The sequence below is a fragment of the Electrophorus electricus genome, chromosome 24, assembly GCF_041902795.1.
Source record: "Electrophorus electricus isolate QZ-2024a chromosome 24, ASM4190279v1, whole genome shotgun sequence".
In the NCBI taxonomy this organism is placed as follows: Eukaryota; Metazoa; Chordata; class Actinopteri; order Gymnotiformes; family Gymnotidae; genus Electrophorus; species Electrophorus electricus.
In genome coordinates, this window is record NC_137520.1 from 10,539,442 (window position 1) to 10,566,290 (window position 26,849).

The window sequence follows — 26,849 nt, forward strand, 5'->3', positions numbered from 1 at the left end:
TGCACCGTAACAGAGTCGACATGCCTGGGTAAATACAACTACAAAATATGGCATATACCGTGAGCAAGACCATGGATGCCGGCCACCAGGTGTTCCCCGCTGGTGGCTCCATGGTAGCGAATATACTCTCGCTCGCTCTGGTGGCGGTTGTCCATGGTCTTACCAAGTCCATCTGACAGGGTGCCAGCAAACTGCAAAAAGATACAAACCAGTAAAGGGCAGATGTGCGATCTCTGGGGAAGAGCAAAGCCAAGTCGAAAACAGAATGAGTAATTATCCACCGTGTATTAGCTTTCACAAAGGGGATCCCACTTTTCACAGAATAGAAAAGGCATGTGCTTATAAAACAAATATTGATTAATATGATATGAACAGTTAACTGATCAGAAAAAAATGTGATCTGCTAGTCTGCCATCTATATAGTTGGTAAGCTACTGTAGCTGTACAGCTACCTACATCTGCAAGCTATTTTACAACAAGCTTATAAGCTATTGCTGACAAAGTAGAAATTTGTTTCACTAGCTAAACAGAGTGATTTGTAATGTCAGTTTATTTAGAAGTCAGAAGTCAGCGCAGAGGTGTTTTCTGACTTATACTATATGCCATGAGTGCAGTGGTTGCTGGTTGAATTTCCCAATCCCCTATAGCTGTGCTGCCAACAGGGACAATTCATTAACCATCATGGTACTAACTATAAGCTCAGTCTCATGACTGAAGAAATGTGATGAATGTTTATATAGTGAGATTGATGTTCTTAAATGTGAGAGTTTGTCTTGACAAATTCAAGCCACTCTAAAAGGTGCTATGATTAACAATTCATGTCTCAATAAATCTTCATCTCATTCAAGAACTTGTCTGTTAAAATAACAAGCAGTTGTGATGCCAACATTGGCCCTTTCAGCCTGTTAAAAGCCTCCTGCAGTGTCCCTAAGGACAGGACTGTCTGCCTTGGATAACATCAATGACTTATTGTGGCTCTCAGTGTGAAGTGATTGATAACTCATTTGTTTTAGTCAAAAGTCCTTCCATACACATGACCCAAAAAGCTAATTCATGCAGTCAGTCACACATTCAAAAAGCTCTATGATTCCAGTAATACACAGAGCAGATGTTCAGTTCTAAAGTTTAAAAAAAAAATTCAATTTCTCAGAAAGAAATTATATTGAGAATTCTACGAAATCCGTGAAAAATATGTACATGCAGCACTCTCTTAAGCATTTAGAAGATAAATGACATATCCATTTATTCACACACTAATGACATTAAGTAACCCATGACCACGAAAACATTATTTACATAACTTTATGTTCTGCATCACTGGTGTGGTTCTCATCACACTATGTGCTCCAGTGTTGAGCCATGGGGATGCTGATTTTTCACAGTGCCTCATCCAGCTGTCAAATATATCAGGCAGTAATTTGTCCAGCGGGGTGGCTTCCCACCCTCTCGGCACAGTGAGTTAAGCAGACACACACACACACACACACACACACACACACACACACACACACACACACACACACACACACACACACACACACACACACACACACACACACACACACACACACACACACACACACACACACACACACACACACACACTCCCCAGCAGGTGCCTCCTGGAAGTGGGTTTGTGTTACAGGCTGAGAGAGCTCCCTACTGGAGTCTGAGCGCTGGGTAAACACAGGCGCATTCTGCAGAGTTCCGGCAGGAGCCAGGCATGAACTTGGGATGACCTCTCCAAGCAAAGTCCCTGGTGAGTTCATCTGAAGGCCAGCCCCGATTCTCTCCTCCTTCTCTCTAGTTTTTTAAGCTCTGCTGTGAAACTAAACCAACACACTTACCAGATCTGAGTGGGGTAGGGGGAGGAGGAGGAGGAGGAGAGGAGAATGCTTTCAAGTTTATGGCACTCCCATCGCCCTGCTCAAACCATCAGTTCCTCCTGTTTGAGAGCAGGGCCCCTTAACGTGTGTGTGCATGTAAGTACAGGATACAACCGTAGTGTGACTGTCATAACGTAGTTCAGCTTGAGGCAATCAAAGAGGAGGGACTCTATATGAGGTGAGGATAGTGAAATCGTTCTGCAGATGACAAAGCTCCACTTCAGCTACGATTAAGCATGCCTTAAAGCAAGGAGAGGAAACATGATATGTTCGCATTTTTATAGCTTATGATACAGTAGCTGAAGGGATGTAGCAACACAGGAAAACAGCGTACAAAACTTCTACACAAGCAGAGGCAATGCTGAAAGCAGCAATGTGCACCTTTAGCTTTAATGGCAGGCCCCAGAGCCAGCCAGAGCTTATGTAAGAGTTCAGACTGTTACATACTAAAACCTAATGGAAAAGATCTTGGTAGTCTATATTGCAAAGTACCAGTATTCCAAACCGCTTGAAAAAAAGATATGAATAACAAAAGCAGCTATCAGTTCAAAAGTAAATCCAGGGTGGCCAATTAGTTTGCAAAGAACAGTAAAAACACTCACTGTTCTATTCCCTGGTATATAAATCAAAGACTTTTGGATGCCTAAAGTTCAGAAAAACCTTTACAGAAATGTTCTATTAAAAGGAATTGTATGAGGTTGGTGGGTATCCTTGGCAAAACCTTTTCATTTGATCTGCTGAACATTCTTGAAAATGAGTGTACAGGGAGTAGTATTTTTTTTCGTGTGTGTGTGTGTGTCTGTTATTCTGCCAGTGGCAACATGGATAATTAAGACTGAGTGGGAACACTCTTCCCCTTAGCCCAGAGCAAGACCACACTAAAATCTCCCCTTTATTTTTTTTCTTTAACAATTTCTCCAAATCATATACGTTACACCTAAAAAGGAAACAAAGACAGCTTGTTGCACGGAACCACATAAAAGTCCACATTAACAGCACGTGCCGTTACAATGCTTTTGATATTTACGGTCAGGGGTGAAAAGCAGCAAAGACCGGGGACGAACAACAGCGGAGAATCTGCAGCCCAATCAGGGCAGGATTTAGTGACAGTTTCAGCGTGCTCTCATGGCCAGAGCAGTAAACGCAGAGTAGGGGAGGGCTGAGGAGAAAAACACACAAAGAGGCCGGCTGACAGGGAGCTGGCTGCCAGCGAAGCGCCGGGGCTCTTTGGCCCCATCACGCAGGCACACCGGGTGCTGGCTGCAGGGCTGGAAGCAGAGGCTGAAGGAGTACCGGCTCCGACCACACACAGCCCACAAGGCTACTGTACAGGCCATCTGCTGCCGCACCAGCGCTGGGTGCAAATGAAGCCTGGCAGGGAAATACACAATTGAGTCCTCTCAGAGGGCAACTAATAAGAGTCCAGTTACTCTGAGCTCAGGAATGTCTCCAGAACCCGACGTGCAAGAGCGAATATAAAACGGCGAGGAGCTAAATAAACTCATATGCTATGGAAACACGTTGAGCTTGCATAACATTTTGAACTATGAATCTATGTGCATAGCAAAGCCAAAATGCTTTGCTTTGGCCTTGTGTTTAGGATCACTGACTGGCTGAAAGGTGAAGTTTCTCCCAAGCTTTAGTTTTAGCAGATGGATGCAGGGTATCTTGTAATAACTCCCTATAATCGCACCATCCATCTGTCCTACAGTTTTAACAGGATAGCCCAGTCCCCACTGAAGACAAACATTCTCAACTGCTGCCACCCACATACTTCACTGTTGGCGTGGTGTTTGCTGAGGAATGGGCAGTGTAATATTTACTATACAGTGTTTTGACTGTTCGCCAAAATCCTCCATTTTTGTCTCATCTAACCACAAAGCATTTTCTGACATTTTAACTGGATCACTCTGATGCTTTCTGTCAAACTCAGATCAGTCATATGCAGAGGTGCACCTTCACTGCAGCTCCTTCAAAGAGACTATTGGCCCCTCTGTGGTTTCCCGCACAAGCCTCATTCTTGCTGTGACTGAGGAACAACCCTGTCTACACAGTGCCTGGGTGATACGATGTGCTTTATTTCCTCAGCATTGATCCGACAGTGCTTAATGGAATATTAACTTGGACATTTTTGGAGCCTTTTATCTTGAACATGTCTATAACTATTTCCTTAAAATGTTCTTAGGTATCAATTTTCACAGCTGGGCTTCAGATTCAGTCTGACCAGCAATACTCGACTTAGTCTTTTATCCAGTTAATTTTGAAATTGTTCAAAAGGTAGAGGCAAACAGCATATTTTACCACAGAATATTTTCTTACGTTAAACTAATATCACTTTAAATGGATACCTTTTAAGCATCATTTAAAAAAATAAAAGTATGACACAGTACCAGTGTATCAGTGTTATTTGTAATCCAGATGATTCAAATAATGTTTTAAAGGGGTTTAAAATGTTTGCAAGTCACTATAGTCAGTTTCCAGCAATCAGATGTTCTGTTTTTCAAATTTCAAAGGTAGTTTTTCCAAATTCCCTAAACAGGTTTTGTCCTACATAGCTACATAACAATATGCAGTTTTTACATCTTTATGCTCATCTTAAAACCAGGGCAAGGGTAGGCAATTTTGGGCTCTAACAGGTGGGATTTCCCCTTTCCTACAAGTAATATGGAAATTGAGGTTTCCTTAATTTTAATGAATTTTGTTTTCAATGAGCTTTATTTGTTCTCTTGAAGCACACAAATCACATACGCATGCACTCGCTCGCACACACACACACACACACACACACACACACTCGCTCGCACACACACACACACACACACACACTCGCTCGCACACACACACACACACAGGTCAGAATGCTTTGCTTAGTCAACAGTGTCTGACCTTTGTGTGCTGTTCCATCTTTTTCCAGGAAATAACCAAATAACCACATGGGTTTATTTTATTCTTAGAAATGTGTAATTCATGGCCACTCAGGGAACAAAACAGCCCAAGGCACTATACAACGATCAACCGAAGCCCAAGTACATAGAAGAGTATCCAGTTTAAAGACCTTGGACCTGCCTTGTTAAAAACAGTGCAAGGTAACTAGTGTAACTATATGGTGAACTCCCTTCAAGCTAGTACAACAGTCACATAAAAACCCTGAAGAGAACTATGGGGAATTTAGGTACACAGTGTAGCACATTACCTTGGCTGCTGAGTTGGAGACGCCATGCGTGACATTGCGGATGAGAAATCCTACGTTGCCTGACTTGATGAGCTCTGACATGCCCTCTGTAATATCATTCAGCAGGCCAATGGGATTGCCCAGGAAGTCCACCGATCCCAGAATCTGAGCAGCCTGACTGATCAGCTCCTACACACAAACATAAGTGGAGTTGAAGAGCTCTTTTAAAAGAGGTGATCTGGAATGTTAACAGATTATAAATGAAATGAACAGTCTCAGCTTCAGTATAGCCTGCACCCAAACACAGACACCACAGTCATCTGTACAAGAGCATAACTGGCTCTGCTGTCTGATTGAGAAAAAATTAAACCAGGACAGTCAGTGTTAGGCTAGCCAGTCCTGGCCAGTCTGAGTTATGTAACCGGAATTGGGCAGTTAGAACATCCCTCCAGACTGGTCAATATCACTGCGCGAGTGGTGGTTCGAAAAGACATGGTAGCTGGCTTCATGCATCTCAGAGGAAGCAAGTGTTGGCCCTCACTCTGCCAAGTTGGGAGCTATTGTGTGGTAGAGAGAGACCCAACTAGTGAGTCAGAATTGGCAATAGAAAAAGGCTACAACCTGCCTACTGTGGTCCCACTGTCTGCCCTTAAGGTGTTAGGGGAAAAAAAACTTGAATTTCTTCAAAATATTATTTCAGCCTTCTCACATGTAGTCCTCGTTTTCTTAACTGGCTGGATCACTGAGTATCTTGAATCTGAGCCCAGCTTCCTTGCAATTTTGAAGTTCTTACTGTGCTTCTGCTTTTTGGTTTTTGAAAGTAACCCATCCTGACCAAAAGTGATATTTTCACTTTTATGGTGACAGCATCATGCAGCTGGTCACAGACATCCATTTTGTGGTAATCATCTGCCTCATTTACCAGCGCACGACACTGTATGATTAATACTTTCCACACCTCTGTGCAGAATCTTGTTGTGATGGTTCTTGGTCAAACAGCAGCCATCCCTATCTGAGTCCTTGCAGCTTCATGAGAAAGCATCAGGCCAATCACTTCAATGTGTGGTTTATCATCTGTCTCAAGGCCCCGTGTAGACAAATGCCCCTCCTGCAGAAAGCCAGAGCTGTCCAGGCTGTCAGTCTGGTTTTGCAGACCTAGTTCTGGGAGGTTGCACTGCCTCATTTTGCCTGTAATCTGTGCATTCCTGTCAGTTTTGAACATTATACAGATGTCCTTGGGTGAGAGAAGGGTCATCCACAAATCACTGCCATGCTTCATCTTTAGTCTTATTGGACTAGTGTGGCCAGTTCTCTCAGCATTTGTCTATGTTATTGCCTATAAAAATTAGAAACAGAGGGCAGGTAGGTCAGGACCCATACCTCTCTGAAGTGTTTGAGTATGTCAGTGACGATGATCTCCTGGGTCTCATACGGGTGGACTCGAGTGAATGGATACATGTTAATGACTGCATCCTCAAACCTGATGAGTGGGAATCCCAGGGTTCCTTTTAAAGCCTGTAAAGATTATGGAAAAAAACTGACCACAGTCCCATCACCACACAAACCGCTTGTCTTAACACATTCACTGGGCATTCCAATGAATGCAGAAATTTAGGAAACTTTGATACTAGTGATAGAATCAGAGATACTACTGGTATCCCTTCCCTCATGAATTCCCTCAAGTCTCTTTACATTGTATTTTTACTTTAAAGTTTTGTGCCTAATCACCTCAGTGTTCAGAACACTGTGCTCCATCACCTGGCCGGCTATAGTGTCAGTAAAATCGAATTACAAAGTGAAAAAGAGGGAGCCATTGCAACCTCTTCTGTCGAGCACAGGAATTGTGGATAATTCTTCATCCACTAAATAAGGCCCTTGATGTATTTTCAGTAAGAGATATATCTAAAGAGCTTATTTTACCTTGAGGTCTGGCGGCAGCTTGTGTGAAGTAAAGACACTCAGTTTGACCTGGGGGAGGCTGATCTTCAGGTTCTCAAAATAATAGCGTTTTTGAGACCCTGCATCCTCATTGGGCTTCTCATACAGATTCTCATCCAATTTCTCAACCTCTGAAATGTACCACCGTTTCATACACATATGCAGCGCTGTCACACACAACTTTAATGTGAGCAGTGGTGGAAATTTTGGCAGACTGTAACTTTCTTAACTTTACATATGAGATTATAAACTACTATATCACCTTCTGTTTGCCCATAGCCGAAGAATGCCAGCAACTTGAGCAAGAGCTTCTCTTCAATGATGACAGTGAAGTGTCGGGCAGTGACCATGAGGTGCTGGCAAACATTATAGGATTGAATTTTCCAAAACAAAACACATTAAATCACGCAAGACACAGCTACATATGAATGTTCAACAAAAGATGAGTAGTGCGTACCCTCCAATCCTGATTCTTTGGACACATACTTTAATTTTCCTGTTTTACTAATCATGGAATCAGGCCTTACCTTGAAGAGCTCAGTAAACATGAGACTGCTGGGCACTTTGACAGCATTGACTTGCAGAGCAGGTCCAGAATCCACTGCACTGCTCTCGCTGAAGTCTGGGGTCACACACAGCATCACAGGCTGAGTGGTGCCCAAGAGCTGGTTATCCACCTGAGGGAGAGAGGCAAGAGGCGCTCTGCTTGATACTTTCCCCCCTCTGATGAGGGTGCATGTGAAAAACCACTCCACTGCATGGCTTTACTGCAGTTACCTGGATGTTCTGTACACTGAGCTCCAGCACCTGGCTGGTGGCCGTGCGGGTAAAGTGCACGCTGATGCCAGACAGTGTGGTGAACACCAGCTCCTCGGGCAACTTGTTCACCAGAGACAGGCCCACTCCCTCCTCCAAGTTCACCATCACCTACACAAAGAAAACACAGAGAGCACTTTACTGATTTAATATGGTGATGTGATGTGAAAAGGTTGGTTACAATGACCTCAATATGGAAGATTTGCTAATTCAACACTATTTTAATGAAATTCAATCAGGTTATAGATGCATATCATCTACCTAAAACACCTGAACTGGTATATTACAATTCTTAAAATAAAAGGAATTAACCTCCAGTTCCTCTTTAGCGTCCGCCTTCTGAGCATTCTTCGTGCTCTTGTCTTCCTCTGAGCTTGGAGTAGATCTGTTAATACGCCGCTGAAGAGAGTCACTGACCTGCAGGGAGCGCAAAAGCATCCAGTCTATCAGAAATCTAGTGTAGGAGAAGAACCCATTAGTCTCATTACCATTCAACAAACTGACATCTGAGCATATACCTGCAGTACACGAGTAGGTCCATCAGGCAGCACCTGCACAGAGAGCACCCCAGAGCCGGGCCTCATCTTCTGGTTAATAAACTGCTGTTGTGGGGGTAGATCGAGCAGTCCCGTGTCAGGTCCGAGCACTACCTCCGCACCATCATAAAGCCCTGTGATGCCCCCCTTCACCTGTGGTACACAACGAACACACACACACACACACACACACACACACACACACAATACACAAAATAAGAACAACAGGGCATTTGACAAGTGCAGGCAAGACGGTCAGTCATCCAAGTGAATGAGCCAGACCTGCACCACCAGTCTGGGTAAGTCGCAGGTCAGCATGCCAGAGCTAAAGTGCCATGTCTGGGTAGTGCTACGGCGAGAGTCTGGCCGCCTCAACATCAGTGGCTCATAACTGCATGACAAAAGACACAGAGAGAGGGGGAGGGGTGCGGCATACAGAAAGACACACACAAAGAAAGACACGAAAGCCTGATTTTGTAAACAGACACGTATAATATACATAAACATATAGATGTCAAAATTTAACAATTAACTATTTCTAGCTGCTTATTAAAGCATGCTGCAGTTAAAAAAAATGTAAATATGCTTTAAAACAACAAATGTGTTTTAAGATATAGACAGGTTATGTAGACAAGTTGTTTTTCATGCTTTTGTTTCACAACTGTTCCACTATTAAATAATGAAACAGTAAAAGTGAATTGAAAACAGTGCACTCCTGCCAGGACAAACCACAACCAAGTTCAATATTTTTAATTAATCAGATTATTTACATATCCATGAATAAAAAAAAAAAAAAAAAAAAAAAAGTGTTGATTTTATGTAACTTGGAATTATTCTGGCTGTATGCCATTGATTTAGTCGCAAAATGCATGCAGAATGCACAAGTGCATCCCACAGCATTCACACTATAGGTCAGCGCAGACTGACCTGTTGTCGGTGACGGCAGCCAGCCCAGCAATGTCCAGCACCAGGGAGGAGTCGAGAGGTCGGGGTTGGGAAGGTTTACTCTGAGGGGGGGAGGAACCCTCGTGACAAAGCATTCCCTTCCCCGTCATCCTCCACAGCTGAGATCGTTTGCCTGGCTCCTGCAGACCAGCCAAGAGAGCCAGGACGGTTAGGATGCATGCTTACCGGGAATCTTTAGCAAGAAAAAAAAAACAAAAAAAAACCACAACAACAACCTTATTTAAGAATCTTAGAAAAGAAGAAGATGGCACCTTTTTCTTCAGTATGACTCTCTGTGTCTTTGCCTTGACATCAAGCACCAGTTCAGTGCAGCTGGCCTTGCGCTTCATCATTCCTGGCCTTTTATCTGCACCCCTGCTGTCAGAGCAAGTCCTCAGTCACGGTGATGACATTAACTATCTATTACAATCGTGGCATGGCAGCCTATGTGACAGCAAATTTGAAAACGATTTGAGTGGTTTTGAACTTTAAAAAACTGTCTGGGAGAGAGCTCACTGAGAGAATGTGAAAGTGGCAGCAATGTAGATGAAGTTCTCATAGTAGAGCCTGTTGTACTCTCGAAAGTTGTTCATGTCAGCGGTGACCTCCGAAGAGCCGGCTCCTTTTACAGTCAGAGTGAGGTAGGGGAGAAGAGTGGGCTCGTCGCAGGCGTAGTCCAGCACTGTCCCAGGCTTCACCTCCGTGTGAAGCTTGATGTCTGGTACTCCGTGCTGCCAGAACTGGATAGGCACCTGAATTTAATGAAAAACACCAATCAGCTTGGGACAAGGCATTGGAAGGCAGTTGGATAACCGGAAATGAAAACTAAATGGACACATTAAAAACCACAGCGCATCTGGAAGAGCTGTCTCTAACCTCTGAGAGGTTGTCTAGGCGGAAGGGTGGGGGCAGCTGGTCAGTGTCACGGAACGAGATTTGATAGGTCGCTCCTTTCAGGGTGATTTCAGCACAGAGAAAAAAACAGTTGCCCAATGTGTCCCTGTGGATGTCAAAGAAAGAAAACATATTACCAAAACTATTCCATTTCTACCATACACACAAGACATTACTGGAATTATTATTTTTGCTGTTGCTGGAGTACCTCATGTTGACATAGAAAGACTTAGGTTTGTTGACTTCAAACCCCCCAGACCAGGTGCAGTTGGGTACGTCCATGAGTCTCACACATAGCAGCTGGTCATAGTCGTTCCTGGGCCAGTGGAACACCACACTGGAGCCTGACAGAGTGGAGATGTAGCCCTCAGGATTCACTGTGCCCTAGAGCACACACACAGTGAGTTAAAGTCACTATCAATACAAGAAGATTTTTATCTATTTGTCATGGCAAAACTGTCCAAAAAGACAAGGGGCGTTTCGGAGCTTATATTCACACTGGGCTCTTACCTTCCCTCTAGCAAACTCTCTCTGGGAAAAGGCCAACTTGTGCGAAGACTGATTGTCAAGCAAATAGCGAGGTGCAAACGTCACAATGTGGGTGTCTTGGTAACGCCCCTTGCCCTTTCGAACATTAATTCCTTAAACAAATCACATTATGCCCGTTAAAGCTTGTAATGCTCAAATGGCAAGATAAGTAAAACAGCATTACATGGAGAAGAATGTCTGAGTGATGTTTCACTCACCTATGTTATAGATGAGTCCCGGTCTGTTCCCTGGCTGGATGACTTTGACTGCTCGCACTCCACTCCCCCCATCCAAAGAGAAACCCTGACACCAGCCAGGAACACCATCTGGGTGGATCCCTTTACCAACACGCATAGTGCACCTGATTCACAAACACAAAGAGGGAGAGAGAGAGAGAGAGAGAGAGAGACACATCCAGACAACCAGACACACACACACACAGAGAGAGACCGAATACAAAGGAAAATTCAGAGGTCCGGATCCACGTCGGTCGGCGACTGAATAAATGAAAGACTCATTAGGAGAATGAAGTGAAAACGTCACTACCCATCTTTCATTCACTTACATGGTGGCCTGCTCTTTGTCTGTGTAGCAGAAGAGCAGTGGGCTCAGACTCCTAGCTAGCTCATGCTCCTCAAACTGGCCGGCAGCGTCTGTTTTGCAGTTGTCCTGGCGGAAGATCAGAGGCAGACCTGCAGGAGAATAGCCGCCTGTAAATTATACCATTGCGACCATGGCATCATCGCACTTTTGAGCTATAATTAAGGAGCAGGCAGAGTACCAGTCTTGTTCAGGAGCCAGTAGGGGGCGGAGATGAGGATCTTGAGTGCCCCCTGGGCTCGGAGAACGATGCGGAGGGTGAGGCACAGCAGGCGCTTGTTCGTGTCGTACAAGCGCATGCGCACCACATAGTTCTGAGTGCCCGGAGGAATCAGCAGCTCCTTACACACTGAGAAGTTCTCCAGAAGAACACCTGGAGAGGACACGGAAAGGTTTAGGAGCCATGCCAGCTGTCAGGCATCATAGTACACTATTAAAATTACATGTATATATAGCCATGGATATCTTTCTAAATTAACACCTACGCAATAGTATCTGTGTGCGTATCTGAACTTATTGCCAGCTTACCCAATTCTATATTCTGTGAAGTGTCTGCAGCGTGGAGCACTGCTTCTTTGCCTGGCTTCATGGTTCCTGTGATTGAGGTGCCTTTGATGTAGTAGTTGAGGTCACAGGGCAGCAGGTTAGCCAGCACTAAGGTAGGCAGTAGATAGATGGTGTGGCCTGGTTGCCGGTAGATTTGCTTGGTGCCACCAGCAATGGCTTTGGCAGGTTGCTGCTCAGGGTAGTTCTCTTTCTTGATAACCACGCAAAATCTAAAGAGCAGATATCAAAGCCGTCGGTCGCGAGCAAACACGTCACTCTCTCTTTCAAGCCAAACTTCGTCAGCATTTACCTGAAGCTATGCTTGAGCTGGTCGTCGTAGTCGGCCGACTGGCACTCCCTCTTGCTGCTGCTCACCTCCCCAGGCAGCTCCACACTGGTCCAGTGTATTGGCAGCTTGCAGAAGAACAGCCCCAGGCCTTTGGGCCGGGCCTGTAGCCTCCAAGATGTCAAGTGGAGGGGAATAGCCAGGGCTTCTCCAGGCAGAATAGGGCGAAGCACGACTGGCTCTGTTGGAAACAATCCATGAGAAAGAGCTTCCCAAGGGCAACTCCTTGAAGTGTACTGGTGAACAATGGTGCATAAGGTGGAGGAGGAGGCCACTTAGAGACTCACTGTCTGGAGCTGATGGGCTATCCAACCGTAGCTCCATGGGAACCTCCAAGCGATTTTTCACCACGAGAGCGGACTGAACGGTGATGACCTTGCGAGCGCTACCCTCCATGGTGATGGAGAAGACAACTCTGACAGGAGGCAAAGCTGAGAACTGCACAGGAAGTTTCAATATTCAAACTCACCTGAAATTAAAATGGGCTCAGTAACCAGTTAACAGTGCGTATATGAAACGTGGTGACTACTTACATATACATGAGGATGTATGATGTTCGTTCTGCTGACTGGGCTGCCAACCTATACGAACCATATCAGAAGAAACGTTCAAATGTCACCATTCAAGCTAAACTAAACATTAACATAATATTGTATTTTAATGATGATAATCACACCACAGAAAAGGTTAAAAAGAAAACCCATAAAAGATTTCATGGACCTCTGTAATGTGTGGGGAGAATTATCCAAGTGCTGAGTAATTCAGTGACTCGATTTACATTATTCTGAAGCCAGAGAAATAACTGTGCTTGTGTTTTCATAGCATCAAAAACTCACTGTGTTGGAGGGGTTGTTGCAATCAGGAGCAGCATAACGGAAGAAAACTCCGACCTTATCCACCGAGACAGGCTTCACCTGCTCCCAGCCTCCAACACGCACCAACAGCTGGTGCAGCTTCAGCTCATGCGTATGTCTAAGCAGCAAACAGATGGACTGTTACTAAATTAACATCCCCATTGTTAACCTTAAGGCTTTGAGGATTCAGAAGTCATGTCCCAGTGACAAAATTCTGCACAGCTTGGCTCACTTTCCTCTGAAGGGCAGAGTATACGGTGTTACCAGTATACTGTTTATTTTAGTAGCCTGCATTTTTTTTCCTCAGCCGAATTGCAACCCAGAAGCAGTTCACACACACCTGTGTCTACGTTTCTCACGGGCCTCAAACTCAAAAGGAATCTCTGCTCCTGGCAGCACCTCTCTCCACTGACTGATGTTGTGCGTGTCATCTGTCCCAGGTCCATGTGCATCTGATATAGAATCAGCACTACCACTGTGAGACAGTGCCACCCTGTGGATGAAAGAGAAGCAAACTGGATTTACATGGCGCACACAGAAACGAATCTCCCTTTTGTTGCAAACTGTAATGTCCAACAGAAGAAAGCAGCAGTTCTGACCTGGTTGGGGTGGTGGTAAGGGTAGCAAAGCACATAGTACAGCCCGTATGGTTGCGCAAGGCGTAGGGAATGAACGGCTGCCTCCTTTTAGACAGTTTCACCTCCGCTGAAACGATGCAAGAAAACACCATCAGAAAGCGACCACAGTTCTAAGAGCAGTACAAATACAGAGACCACGCAATGTTTCCATACCAAACAACAAGCAACTCATGAAAATGCAGATACCTCCGATAAAACGTTTGATTGACTAGACATGTGGTTCTGGTCTTGTATGAACCTTATGCAAATGTAGGTTGCGTCTTTTGACATCAGTGCAGAAAGACAAAATGACAGTTTCACAAACTAGAGTTTCAAAGTCTTATAAATGGTGCGACTCTATGATCTTCAATATCCTAGACAGATGCAGAGCTGTGATGGTGGAGGTGAGCGTAACAAGGGTGACTTCATGACCTGCTAAATGGAAATAAACTCAATAATGTCTGCAGACAGGAAGAAAGATCAGAAGGAATGTTTAAGGGGGTTAAAGGTGGAGGAGAAGCAACAACCTCAGACACTGACTCCCAACTTGTTTAAACTCCTGCAGCTGAGTCTATGAACTGTACCTCGGGAATGAATCTGACGCTCAAGGCAAGTCAAGCTTGCAGTGCTTCTAGTTCTAAGGTAGGCAAGCGGAACACCTGACAGCAGAGAGAGGAGGTTAGTCCAGAGTAAAGAGAGAGACATGCAAGGAAGATGCAGGACAGGAGTGCACTGAGGGAAGGAAAGCCCATGGTTTCAATTACAACTGTTTAAATCAAATCTTAAGGTTATCCTCATTGGTCATGACATGTAAGGTTGTTAAGAGGCTGCAAGGCATATGCACTCTATGTCACTGAGGTGAGCGAAACACAATCTTTTAAAACTTCAACATTTAAACAAATTATTATTTTTAACTTTAACAATTAAATAACAGTCTCTTTGTCCAAACTAATCTTTAATAGAGACATTCCCAAAAAATAGAATTTGAGGTGTCATTTTTTTTTTTCTTTTCCCCCCAGGGTGATAAAGTAAATCCTTTCTTGGCTGGGAGTCAGGATTGAATGCATGTCTCCTACTCACTCTGGCCAAAGGAGGGGGGATCCACGGAGGAGCCCATCCAGGACAGGGAGGTGGACGAGGGCGGCGACAGCTCGTCTTCCTTGCAGTAATCCGCTAACCACGAAGTCTTGGTGGCGCTGTACTGCTCTGTGTGTCGAAACGACAGGCCGGCATCGTGGTGAGAGAACCATCACGCCACTCATAAATATGGAGGCAAACAGCAAGGGGAAAGAAGGCAAGCGTGGGAGGGGGGCTTGACCCAGACGGCCTACCCAGTAAGACGGAGGTGATGTTCACGTCCAGCCTTTGCTTGGCTCGCACTTCCATCTTCAGGCGGGGGGGATGGAGCCGGCCTGCCGCCTGCTGCTGCCAGTTCAGGACACACGGCCAGGGCTCGATGACCGGCTCCCAGCCTGCAGACGCACAGTCAACAGCGCTTTAAGGGCAGCACTATTTACTTTCCAGATAAATGTCAGTTAAGCCCCGGACTATACCTTCGGCCTCTCCTAGTCATAAAAGAGTCTTTATTTCATCACTTATCTCTAAAGCTTGGCATAAAATACTCGAATCTGCTCCAGCTCACCTGAGAGCTCTCGGTTGTAGTAATCACCAGAGAGAGTAAAGCTGGCATTTCCTTCTTGGGTAGAGCCAATCCTCTGCAACACCAATAGTCCTTTCATGATGCAGAAGGGCAGAAAGACATTTCAGAAAGCACCCTAAATTCTCACTTCAAATTAGTGGTATGCAAATCACAAATCCACGAAGCATGGCACAGCTTTTGCACCATCCCTGTGCCTAGGAGTTAGGTGTGAAAGTGGCCAAACAGTTGCATTAACTGTTCAATAAACATGAGTAATTACAAAATCCTGGACAGAATTTAGACTAAGTACCACTTCTGGCAGCACGGTCGCACATAGCTAGATTCCTGATTTTGCCTGATATGATGAACACATTAAAAAACAAACAAAAAAGGAAGAAAATGCATCACTCTCCACAAACTCAGTGATCTTACGTGAGAAGGTGAGCTCAGCCAGGGGGACGTCACAGTCCAGACAGTCATCAATAAAGCATATGCACACACTCTCAGCCTTGACCTCCACTCCAGACAGGGGCAGAGCTGAGTGGGACAGTGAATCAGAGTTGGCCCTGCTCCTGCCAAAGGTGCTCTCTGCGTTCTTCAGCAGCCATGTTGCGGCTTGGTCCAGCTGACCTGCAGCGACACACGCTCGCACTTCACCCTAACCCACCAGCATTTCCTCCTTCAAGCAAGGCCTGTCTAGTTTAAGGCAGTCAGGCAACTCAAACGCTGACTCAGAAACATTCAAAAAATTATGCCGGACCTTTGCAATGAATAAGGGCACATCTGCAGTCTTCCTTCCTGAAGCCCAGGTCCTGTAGGTGTGTTAGCTGATTTTCTGAAGTGACATACACAGCATGACTGTAATCAATGACTTATGACTTAACATCTCACAGTACTAGGAAGTCAGAGTAACACAAACTGCTGTGGCTCCTACCCAGTAGGGCCTCTGTGCGTAGTCTGAAGCTGTCTTTGGGTTTGGAGGTGGTGTCTGGACTGGCAGTGGAAGGCGCTGCCTGGGAGGTGCAGGTTGGGTCAGTGACACTGTGGGAACTGGTGGGGATGGACTTAGCAATAGCCAGGAAAAGCTGCACATCATTGTAGGAAAGACGGATATCCAGAGAAGGGAACTGGATCTGTGGAGACAACAAATCAGATAAACCTCTGAGGACTGAAAATATTCTAAAAGGAACAAATGGCTCGAGCAAAGGTACACAAAATATGTGAGAACAACTCCAATTTCTGCAGGCTGAGTTTTTGAGGATCTCGAGTGTATTCTGACCTCCAGCAAAGGAGGGAAGTCCTCTATGTTGAAGGCATCCAGAAGCCCTGAGCTGCTCTCATAGGTGGGGTTGCCACAGAGCTCCACCTGCACGTTGACAGGATCAATGATGGACAGAGCTGTGTCCTGCTCACTGCCCAGCCGGCAGGAGAAAACCTTAATGGACACAAATTGAGAGGAAGCAAGTGTTAAAGAAGACAAATATAAACAAGGGGAAAAAAAAGAACAACAGCTGATGTGAGTTCTATAGTTTGGGGGCCATGACATGATCTGGTCCCAACAGTGACCAGCCTCAATTTTGTGACAGCTACGAGGCCAGTCCAGAAGACTTGAGAGTGCACGCAGAGGAACAGAGATGAGGAAGAAGCTTGAAGAAGAGAAGAAAAGGTTAAAGGGTCCACTGTTTTGAAGTTACAAAAAGAGAAAAACAATATATTGCAAGGCTGAGAAACTGGAAAATTGGCTATAATTTTTAAAAAGTTAATATCAGAAAGTGATAGGGTAGTAGCTGTTGATATCCTATGCTGAAGGGCTTACCTCAATGCCAGCCAGGCTGCCAGAGAAGGGCCGGTCCAGAAGGCGAGGCTTGTAGGTGAGAACAGTTGTACCTTTCAAAATGATGGCATTGGTGTCCAAACACGAGGAGTCTTCCACAACTACAAACTCTGTACCTGGACAGCACAACAACCATACTGAGCACTTAAGCCCAATAAAAATGGAGAAGTTGCATTACTGAAAAGGCATATTATAGGGCTCTGGAATATTTACCTGTTACATTGAGCTTGACCTCCAGATATTTGTCTTGGGTGACGGGAACGGTGGAACGTTTCGTAACGACACCCCTCTTGACGGTTTTGGGCATGACAGCAGTGTTGGCTGGGTCGCTGCTGCCACTGGGCCAGCGCTGGCGGGCAGGGGTTGCATCCTTCTCCACGGGCATATGGAGGAAGTCTCTGACCAACAACAGCCAGTCGAAGATCAGGAACACTCGCATGTTGTTCAGGACCACAGTAAAACATGAGGAGTCCCGGGTAGACCTAGAGCCCAGGTGGATTGAAAGCAGTTAGATGTTAAATTATTCATCTCATGTATATCAGGATGACTAAAATATTGGTTAGCTCTAGAAAGAAAAAAGTATGTATGTTTGATGCTTACAGCAATTACTGCATGTAAAAGATGTTATTTAGAATTTGGGAAAGGGTACCTATAATGCAGCTCTAACTGGAGACAGGCTCGGTTGCCAGCAGTCCTACAGGGCTGCAGAATACAGTCAAACACATTGTGCTTGCCCTCTGCAGCACTGCTGTGTTCACTGTAACGCGTGTCGTAGGCCAGGAGTGAATGAGACACCAGGTTCACAGATGTGGACCCATTAGAGAAACTCTCAAACAGTAACTTGGATTTCATAAAATCAAACCTGTAGGATACAGAAGAAAAATAAGAGAGATATTTAATTGTTTCTGTAAAAAAACAAAAAAACAAAACAAATACATACGGAAATAAAGTGGAGGTGAATTACACACCTGGCCAAAGACCGCTTATGCCCAGCATCTCCGGAGCCATCAAGCAACTCCAGACTGACATTCTTCATGTCAACTAGGAGAGACAGGCCCGTATACACGTCACCACTCAGCACCGTCTGCCAGTGAGAAATGCAGGGGAGATGATATGGGAGTCCCTCCATCTCTGACTCATGACAGTTATTCACAGTGGTGTACACATCACATTTTCCATATTCCGCAAAGCAGATGGACCTTCAAGTAATCCATCTGCACAACAATGCTAGCATTACTGGCATTATGTCATCTGTATAGCAGCACATAAGCAGGCTTCATTCATTGTCAGTAATTTCACTACACACAAGTGACAAATACACAAATAAGAATTTTTTTCCCTATTTTATATTCAAATCATTATCAGTTGACAGTAATAAGTAAGACGCAAGAACATTTAATACATAAGAAAAACACATAAGAACGTTTACCAAAGTAAGTTGTAAGTATAAAGTGAATTGAGGGCAGGAGTGGAAGCTTACATAGCTGCTGGGGTCCTGGAGATTGTAGGGCCTGAGGAACTCCTCCACAGACTCTCCCAGGTTGTGCTCCAACAGGCCTCGGATCAGCTGGTACCTCTCCAGGTCCATGGAGCAGTCTACAGAAGACAGGCTGCCGTGGACGGTCATGTCAGGGACAGCATGACTCAGCTCCCTAAAAAACAGAAGCGGGTGATGTGATCTGGCAAATGTGCAAAACATTTTAGGTGCACATCAGAGCTAAACAACAGACTTCAGACTGAAGGAAATAACAGGTTTGGGGGGCTAGAGATACTCCACTTTTGCAGGGTCCTGCACCCCTAACCCATGTGGTAGGCTGACTGTTGAAAGAAAAAGGTGGTGTAAGGCTTAGCAGAGTAAACTGGCTCCAATGGTTCAAGACTTTTGTAGACCGTAGTTCTACCAGTGCTACTCTGTGCTCAAAATTCCCACAAAAATAACTAAAAGGGAGCAAGCCCCTGGTGTACAGACTGCATTACTTGTCTAGGTTGCGTTCCACTTTGAGTTTGAGATGGCAGCGCTCAGTCAGCAGGCTGCCTCCTGTCCTGCGCACTGAGTAAGAGGGGAACACAAGGTCTGTGTCCAGGTGCTTCCCGACGCTGTCCCACGGCTCGCAGGGCAGCCACTCTGCAGCAAACAAGTCCATCTCCTGCAGGTCTAGAGCGATGCAGTCCAGCAGACACACGTGGTCCTCTACGACACAAAGCACACATTAACTAGCCACTAGAACATAATTATCATTCAAAAAAAAAAAAAAGCGATAGAAACAGCACATTGAAATAACATTATGAAAGTGTAATAGTAATAATTATTATTATTATTGTTGTTGGTAGTAGTGGTAGTATTCTTAAAATTGGGTGGTATGTTAAGACTTATGCCACAAGCACAGTAGCATTACTGGTTCTCACCTGGGCTGGGAGACACATCTGTGTTGTGTCCCATGGTGACCTTGGGCCTGCCCAGGGTGAAGCCAGTGGCAGTGGAGCTGGAAGCTTTTGCTCCCTCTGATGATGCTTCCTCACTCACTTTTCCACAAGGAGCTTGAGTGCTCTTCACATGATCCTTTGAAAAAAAGCAGGAGTGTGAGCAAAAAAAACACCCAACTGTTCCTCTCAGTCAGTCATAAAAGCTCCATCAGAAATCAGTAATGAATGTAAAAAAAAAATAAAATAAAATAAAAAAAAAAAAGGAAAAGAAAGTCAGAGTAAAAATGATGGAAATATTTAATGGAAATATTATTTTACAAAATGACACTAGAGAAAAGAATTTGTGTAGCTGGAACAACAGAATGAAGTATAAAACAAACACAAAGTGTGATGCCATGCTGTATTCACACCAGAAAGTGTTTGAGTGGTCAGATTAGCAGATTAGGAGCAAAAACATAGGTAAATTTGTGTGTTGAAAAGATTGCTTATAACATCACAGGAATATGCAGTGAAACAGAAACACCTCAAAGCATAAAACCACCAACGGCTAATACCTTATAGTAAGAGGGGTCCTTGTATGAATTAGCATGCAAAATCAAATTCTTCACAAACATCAGAAAGAAGTTATAAGGTAAATAATATTTTAAAGAAATAAAATCTGATTCAAAACCATTGTGATAAACGTCATTTTTATTTTTAAAAGAATATTTAAAACAGTAGCCTACAGATGCATAATAAAATAAATACAGAAAATGGGGTCTCTCACATATAGGATACATACATACCTATTACAGTTTCATCTTAAAAGCCAGTACAATGGTCAGTTAGTAATCATGTATGGTGATAATGTCAGGACTGCATCCATGAAGCTCCTTCATTAAAGTACTGCCTTACAGGAGTCTTGGGCCTACTCACTCATTCTCCCTAAAGCAGGAACCTTCTCTATAATGAAGATATTCCACTGAACCAAGCAGAGCGGGAAATACTCCATAGATGCATCCCATTGGTGTAGAGTGGCAGAACATCAGTCAGTGTGTGTGCACGCGCATGCGTGTGTGTAAATGTGCGGGAGGTGGTGCCACAACTCACCAGAGAGGGAAAAAAGGTATGTACCATGGTAAGTTTCTCTACCTTGTCTCTAAGAGAGAAGGTTCCGTGCGCGCCTGCATGCAGGAAGCTGTTGCGCACTCTGAGCTGGCCCAGGTTTGCCACCATGAGGCGCTTTGAGCGGGAGCTCTCCGGGATCAAAAGGACAGGTGCCCCAGCCACAATGTCCAAGAGCAAACGAGAGGCTCGCTGTGGACGCTCCCGCACCTAGGCCAGGAATATTAACACTATTAACCATCCTCTTTCACCTCAAATCAGTAGAAATGTAGAAATGTGCAATACACAGCAAACAAGACAAGTAAATTAGAATTTATTAAAAAACAAGCATGTTGTTTCTGACTACACCACCACAAAGCATTTAATAACATTAATTGTCTAACAGCAGCTGTGAGTATCCCAATAAACCTCCAAATACTAGGTTTGAAACATGTGAAAGGAGACTGAAGTATTTGGCAGACTTAGAATTCACAGTCCCTACAATGACAGAAATGAGAGTTGACAACTGCCAGTATTACCTACTTTTATCACAGGTTCAGGGTGCATTTTCAACTGCTGGCACTCAAACTATTTGTTACACAAGTCAGCCGTATGTTATTTCAATAAAACTTTCAAGGATGCACATTGTTATTGCACCATGTTGGGTACATAGAATACCGCTTAACAGACACCTTACATAAGGCATTGAAACGTATTCTTTCCAAAGGTTAACAGTAAGCAAGCAATGGATGCAAGTGGCCTACTTACAGCCTGCCCCTCCATTGCTGCTCTCTGTCTGCCCAGAACATCCTGCAACTGTGTGAAGTGCTGGATGAAAGCCACCACCTCGGCCTGGAAACGTTGCGTGTGCACATACTGTACTGAGGCCATCTGCAGAGACACTTTCATGTCACAGTCCCGTTCCAAGGAAGGGTCCAGCTCTCCGTACCTGTGCAAAGATCCATGATTGGAGGTTTCTAAATCAAACTGTTATCATGAGGTACAGAAAGAGTTGTGACATTGTCAAAGTAAGAGTTCATTACTTATTTATATTGAAGATAAGTGCCTCTCCCCCCCGGGTCGTGAAGCGCTCCCTATATAGGTCACCATGTGGGGTCAGGTCAATTAATGACAGACTACCCAGGCTTCCTTGCAATGAAAGATCTCCATCTATAATGTAATGCCAAATGTGCATGTTAAATTACAGTTCTTAGTTGAAATTACATAAATCTTATATAAATGCTAAGGGATACACCCCTTAAAAAGTTAAAATGACAACTCACCTATCATTTCTAAGTGTGTTAACAATTTTGAGACGCTAGCTTTGGCAAGTTCTGTAGTTTTCTTATTCAACACCAAAGACAGGGAACGAACCTGTGGAAGGAAAACAGAAATATCACTTTTATAAAGCCCTCAAAATTATTCTGCATTTCCACATTTTCATACACAAATTCAACCTAATAACATTAATGACAAATCTCTACCTTCAGGTCTAGTTTAGTGTTGATCTTCTCCTCTGGTTCTTCCTCATCAATCTCAGGGTACATATCTGTTGTGTTGTACAGTGGGTGTCCAGGCATAGACTGGGGAGAGGTGGCAGGCACCTTCACTGCATGGTTGTTGGCTGTAGAGCCAATGCCAAAGAAGTCAAGAATGACGACCCAAGTCTGAAGCGTTATGAGGACATCCAGACAGTTGAAGTCCACATCAATACTACGACTGATGCTGCCATAGCGTGTCTTAAACTCGGGATGCCTTCTTTCCACCATAAGCACACTGATGTGAACAAGAGAGTCATCAAAGTCTGGTAGAGGGTGAGGTGATGCTGTATTCCGAGAGGGCGATGGAGGGGGGGTGCTGGGGCATCCTGGGTCCTTCATATTTTTCTTGCCCGATGCTGCAGGAGTGCTAGGATGCCGCTGATAAAACTGGAAGACATTCTGGGCCTCCTCAATTTGAGCTGGTAGCGAGCGTGGCATTTCTGGGTACAAGGCATTGGATGAGGATGGGCATGATTGGGAGAGGTATTCTTTAGTGTTAAAGGTAGACGGTTTGGGGGCACCTCTGGAAACCATAAGGTGTTTGTGTTTTGACTCAGGATTTGACTCCAGAAGATCTTCCATGAGCAGGGAGCGAAGGGCCAGCTGGACTAACAGAGAATGAGGATCCTCCTTAGTGAAGTTTCCTTCCAGGTCTTGGAAGCGCAGACTGACCAAGCCCTGAGATCCTTGACTAAGGTCTGCACTCAGCTGTACCTGAAGCTCAGATACCTTGAAGTTGGCTCTGACTTGGGTAAAAGAGAGAAGCTGTAGAGGCTGGGTGTGGTTCTGCAGAGGGAGTGGGGTTGAGAGAGAGGATGACATCGAGGAGTAAGACAAGCCGATAAGAGGGTTGTCCCGAGCAAACAACCCGCCCTGTGGATCAGGGAAGCGATGCGGTTTGGTGGAGGACGGTGTCGGCGGAGGGGGAGTTGGAGGCTCATTGGGAGTTACTCTCTGTTCCTCAATCAAAGACAGGTTATCTAAAGTCTGAAGAACCTGTTCATACACAGGCTTACAAAGGAAAACCTAAAAGGACAAAAGAAACCAAAGAAAGAAAATGAATGTCATGAATATCATATTAGTTGTATTAATTACTATGACTTGGATTTTTTTTTTTTTTTACCTTAACGGCATTGACAAATTTGCCTTCTACTCTAAGTAATCCTGTATTGTGGTATGGTTCATCACAGAACTGTATGTCTTCAACAGTAGGAACTTTTTCAAGAGTAAACTGGATGGTAGTGTCTTTAAGAATGTGAAATGCTGAAGAGGGAGGAATAGCATGTTCAAACAGAAAATGCAGTTAAGCAGGAAAGTCCATTTAATGAGTTTTAGCTCAATGTGATATGATTGGCATATTGTACACATTCACTGAAGAATAAGGCTACCTATCATCCCTGATGTTAATGAGCAGACTCACTTAAAACTAGAGCTGAATGATTTCATTTCAAAATGATGATTTAAGCAAATAGCTTGGCAAACATACATGTCCAAAGCATGCAAAGTTAAACAGTTAAGCAGGACTTCATTCTTAAGTCACTTATTAAACATGGTGTGGTCATTTTTCAACATGTGTAAACATGGTATCATTAAGGTAACCTTTCTCACCTTTTCCACGACTTAGATACACAAAGAAGTCTTGCCGAGTAAACTGTGGCTCATCTAGGTAGATGGGATTATGAGATGGTGACTGACTGGGGTTGGAGCTGCTGTCAGTCCGAGGCCCTTTCTTCGGGACTAGATTACTTGTATTGACAGAATAGAGCCTTATATTTTTAACTTCAACCTGCAATTTTTGTCCTTTTGTGTCTTGCTCTGCAGCAAAATTCTGAATGGTAATGCTTCCCAGGTGACCAACGAGAAGTTCATGGTGTCCAGGTTTCCGAGGAATTGATACAACAGGGGATTCTATGCTGACATTCAGTGTAAGCTTGACCAGAAATGAGTCTGTGCCTTGTTCTTCCTCAGGACCGGTAAGATCTTCTTCATATTCTGGAGGCTCCAGTGTCCAGTTGCTTAGACTTTGCAGTCTGGATCTCTTAGATGGGGTCTCAAAGAGAGAGACCATGCCACTGTATTCTGCTGTTTTAGTAGCCAGCACAGAGGAGACCTTTGTGGCAGCACTCTTCAGCATGGAACGAAAGTTATCTTCCACTTCATTGGCAGAAAGACTGAGCTCTTTCAAGAACTTGGCCGAGTGATTGTAGTGCAGTGATGCCATATGGAGTTCTAGAGAGCACTCTCCTGGGGACTTCTCCAAAAGGTGGAAATTTAAAGCCTCATAGGGAATGAACCCTGAACCAGTAAAAAATACACCTTCTACAGCGGTATCATCTTCTAAATTTCCAATACTGACCACAAACTGACTTTTACCCCCTTCCTGAGTTAAATCTACAAGCTGAATGCAACCCAAGGAGCCGTTGACATCAAGTCGACTACCCATAGAAACGTTGACTTTTGTCCCATTTATACTGGCTGTGGCAATTTTCATGCCTCTTTTTTCACCACCTAAGCCAGATCCAGTTGAAACTGTTCGCAAGAGTAGCATATTTAACCTATGAATCTCTACAGTTAACTCCTTATTCTGATCATAAGTGGATTGATAGAGTTCGTCTTGGTCTTGTCCATTAGGCACTGGTGTAGGTTGCTGTGCTGAGGGAGCCCATGTGCTCTCTTCTTTAGGAAATGATTGCTGAAGAAATTTGAGCAGCTCTACAATAGTTTCAGGGTTGAGAATAATATCCAAATTGTTGACCTGTATGGTGGTGACCTGTAGAGAGCTATCTCTGTTCATTGATGGGCAATCTGACCTAACAAACTGGTATTCCAGTTTAATGAGTGCCTCCTCATTGCTAAGTGAGCTAAGAGGGGATACTTTGTCAAAAGGCAGACCCAGGTCTGGCAGTTCAGGTGGCTTCCCATCTTGAGAGTCTGGTGATGTAGGCTGGCTCTCTCTGAGACTCCCAGTGGGCACATCAAAACTAAGGTGCTTATGAGATGCCACAAGCAGGTCAAAATCAGAGCCATATGTCTGCATGGTGTCCACTAGAAGAAGACCATGGACTGTGAGGGAGACGTCAACATCATAAGGTCGTTTTACAAAGTGAGCATTTGTACCAAACACCTTTAGAACAGATATATACCGCCCCCCACTTTCCACACCAAGCTGCATGTAGTTGATGTTGAACTCCGCAAGAAGTAGTCTGGATTCAACCAATACTTCTCGTGTCTGCTGCTCAAGAGTTGTCACACTCTTGGTAAGGTTTTTGTCATACTCCTGCAAGTTCCACTGACTGTCGTCCCTCTGAAAGATCTTTTCATGACGGAGTGTTAATGGGTCAGGAGACTTGACGTTCTCTGCTTTATTGCACATGTTTTCATCTCCACTTGTGCGAGCAAGTCTTGCCAGACAGCTTCTCAATGCAGTCATTTTGTCCAGGTTAACATGTACTTTCAGGTCTGGTAAGGTACCTGAGAGAACTGCACCAGGGAGCTGAGGGTCTGAGGTGTAACGCAGTCTCTGCTCCAATTGTAAGAGCACATTGAACTTCTCCACTACGTGGGTGGGCCCCACTTCACTTTCCTGTAAGTGTTTCCAGTTGTCTTTGTAGCGCCCAACCATGATCTGCAGGTCGTTAAAAGATAAGGAGTACTTCTCATACAAGATCCTGCTGAAGGCCTGGACTCCCTCTGCAGATTTAAGGATGGAGAGGTCAGGGCTCTTCTCCAGACCTTTAAACTCTCTCTCTGGTTCGGGTAGTGGAGACTCTGGAGGTGTTGCTAGTGGAGTCTGGTATTCCTCGTCACTGAACTCCTCATCTTCTGACTGAGAGGTCCTGGACTTTGTTTTAGGATCTTCTATAAGGACAAGAAGAAAAAATGGAGCACAAGAAAACCCCCCCCAAAAAAACCCCATAAAAGCTAAGCACATATATACATTTTATATACATACATATATATACATACATATATATACATACATACACACACACACACACACACTCACACACTCAATACCTTGAGAATTGGTAAGGAGAATTCGACCAAGATCGACTACAACTAGCATGGGGTCCTCAGATTGAAAGTCATCTGGGAAAATAACTTGAGGCGCACATATATCCAATTTCATTGTCCAACGCTTACTATTCTCCTAGAGTAAATAGGAAAAAATAAAGGTTGAAGACACTAGTACAAACACAATAATCACTAGCATCACCAAGCATAATGAAACAACAGTTATTGTTAAAATGCCTTACAATGAACTCTCCAACCAACAGCTGGTCTATGGTCTGCCGAATTTCAGCCTTTGTCTGCATTTTCAGCTTGTTGTATTGTCTCCTTGCTGCCTCAGTCACTCTCAACTCTAATTCAGACTGATATCCAAACCCTATAAACAGCAAAAGTGCCAAAATTAAAAACATGGCAATTAATAATGGAAATTCTAACAATTGAGTAATCCAGTGCCAACCTGAAGTATGAACCCTTCCCTTGTAGAAAAAATCTGCCACTTTCTTGATAGCTTGAGGGTTGTAGATGATATTAAGAGGACTGGTATTGACCTCCAGTCTCCTCTCAAATTTACTCCTTATTGGGTTACGCTCATAGATCATCTCAAAAACAGGGGATGACGTGGACTCCATATCAGAATCT

General features: G+C 44.3%; 1 protein-coding gene across 11 annotated transcripts in view; it reads right to left on the minus strand.

Moving 5' to 3' along the window:
* The window catches only part of vps13d (vacuolar protein sorting 13 homolog D), a 40,561-nt gene that overhangs the window by 7,328 nt on the left and 6,384 nt on the right, over positions 1–26,849 (minus strand). For 3 of the 11 annotated variants that reach the window (XM_081706665.1, XM_081706664.1, XM_081706672.1), the window contains 51 exons: positions 26,668–26,847; positions 26,456–26,586; positions 26,217–26,349; positions 23,808–26,057; positions 23,323–23,462; positions 22,143–23,225; positions 21,942–22,032; positions 21,702–21,828; positions 21,427–21,607; positions 20,665–20,889; positions 19,558–19,711; positions 19,129–19,342; positions 18,632–18,803; positions 18,120–18,235; positions 17,801–18,013; positions 17,365–17,633; positions 17,134–17,267; positions 16,597–16,752; positions 16,252–16,450; positions 16,078–16,152; positions 15,750–15,947; positions 15,321–15,410; positions 15,010–15,150; positions 14,759–14,884; positions 14,263–14,337; positions 13,661–13,766; positions 13,402–13,554; positions 13,044–13,179; positions 12,741–12,788; positions 12,495–12,645; positions 12,172–12,388; positions 11,844–12,091; positions 11,497–11,688; positions 11,281–11,407; positions 10,934–11,076; positions 10,698–10,828; positions 10,396–10,571; positions 10,170–10,293; positions 9,810–10,045; positions 9,566–9,671; positions 9,276–9,433; positions 8,631–8,739; positions 8,331–8,501; positions 8,125–8,229; positions 7,774–7,923; positions 7,524–7,673; positions 7,259–7,352; positions 6,979–7,127; positions 6,439–6,573; positions 5,080–5,247; positions 59–191 (listed from right to left, as the gene is read on the minus strand). In XM_081706665.1, the coding sequence (XP_081562791.1) occupies positions 59–191; positions 5,080–5,247; positions 6,439–6,573; positions 6,979–7,127; positions 7,259–7,352; positions 7,524–7,673; positions 7,774–7,923; positions 8,125–8,229; positions 8,331–8,501; positions 8,631–8,739; positions 9,276–9,433; positions 9,566–9,671; positions 9,810–10,045; positions 10,170–10,293; positions 10,396–10,571; positions 10,698–10,828; positions 10,934–11,076; positions 11,281–11,407; positions 11,497–11,688; positions 11,844–12,091; positions 12,172–12,388; positions 12,495–12,645; positions 12,741–12,788; positions 13,044–13,179; positions 13,402–13,554; positions 13,661–13,766; positions 14,263–14,337; positions 14,759–14,884; positions 15,010–15,150; positions 15,321–15,410; positions 15,750–15,947; positions 16,078–16,152; positions 16,252–16,450; positions 16,597–16,752; positions 17,134–17,267; positions 17,365–17,633; positions 17,801–18,013; positions 18,120–18,235; positions 18,632–18,803; positions 19,129–19,342; positions 19,558–19,711; positions 20,665–20,889; positions 21,427–21,607; positions 21,702–21,828; positions 21,942–22,032; positions 22,143–23,225; positions 23,323–23,462; positions 23,808–26,057; positions 26,217–26,349; positions 26,456–26,586; positions 26,668–26,847 (10,689 nt within the window). Of the gene's footprint in view, positions 1–58; positions 192–5,079; positions 5,248–6,438; positions 6,574–6,978; positions 7,128–7,258; positions 7,353–7,523; positions 7,674–7,773; positions 7,924–8,124; positions 8,230–8,330; positions 8,502–8,630; positions 8,740–9,275; positions 9,434–9,565; positions 9,672–9,809; positions 10,046–10,169; positions 10,294–10,395; positions 10,572–10,697; positions 10,829–10,933; positions 11,077–11,280; positions 11,408–11,496; positions 11,689–11,843; positions 12,092–12,171; positions 12,389–12,494; positions 12,646–12,740; positions 12,789–13,043; positions 13,180–13,401; positions 13,555–13,660; positions 13,767–14,262; positions 14,338–14,758; positions 14,885–15,009; positions 15,151–15,320; positions 15,411–15,749; positions 15,948–16,077; positions 16,153–16,251; positions 16,451–16,596; positions 16,753–17,133; positions 17,268–17,364; positions 17,634–17,800; positions 18,014–18,119; positions 18,236–18,631; positions 18,804–19,128; positions 19,343–19,557; positions 19,712–20,664; positions 20,890–21,426; positions 21,608–21,701; positions 21,829–21,941; positions 22,033–22,142; positions 23,226–23,322; positions 23,463–23,807; positions 26,058–26,216; positions 26,350–26,455; positions 26,587–26,667; positions 26,848–26,849 lie in introns of those variants that run through there. The other 8 variants (XM_081706668.1, XM_081706667.1, XM_081706666.1 and 5 more) reach the window with 8 other exon arrangements.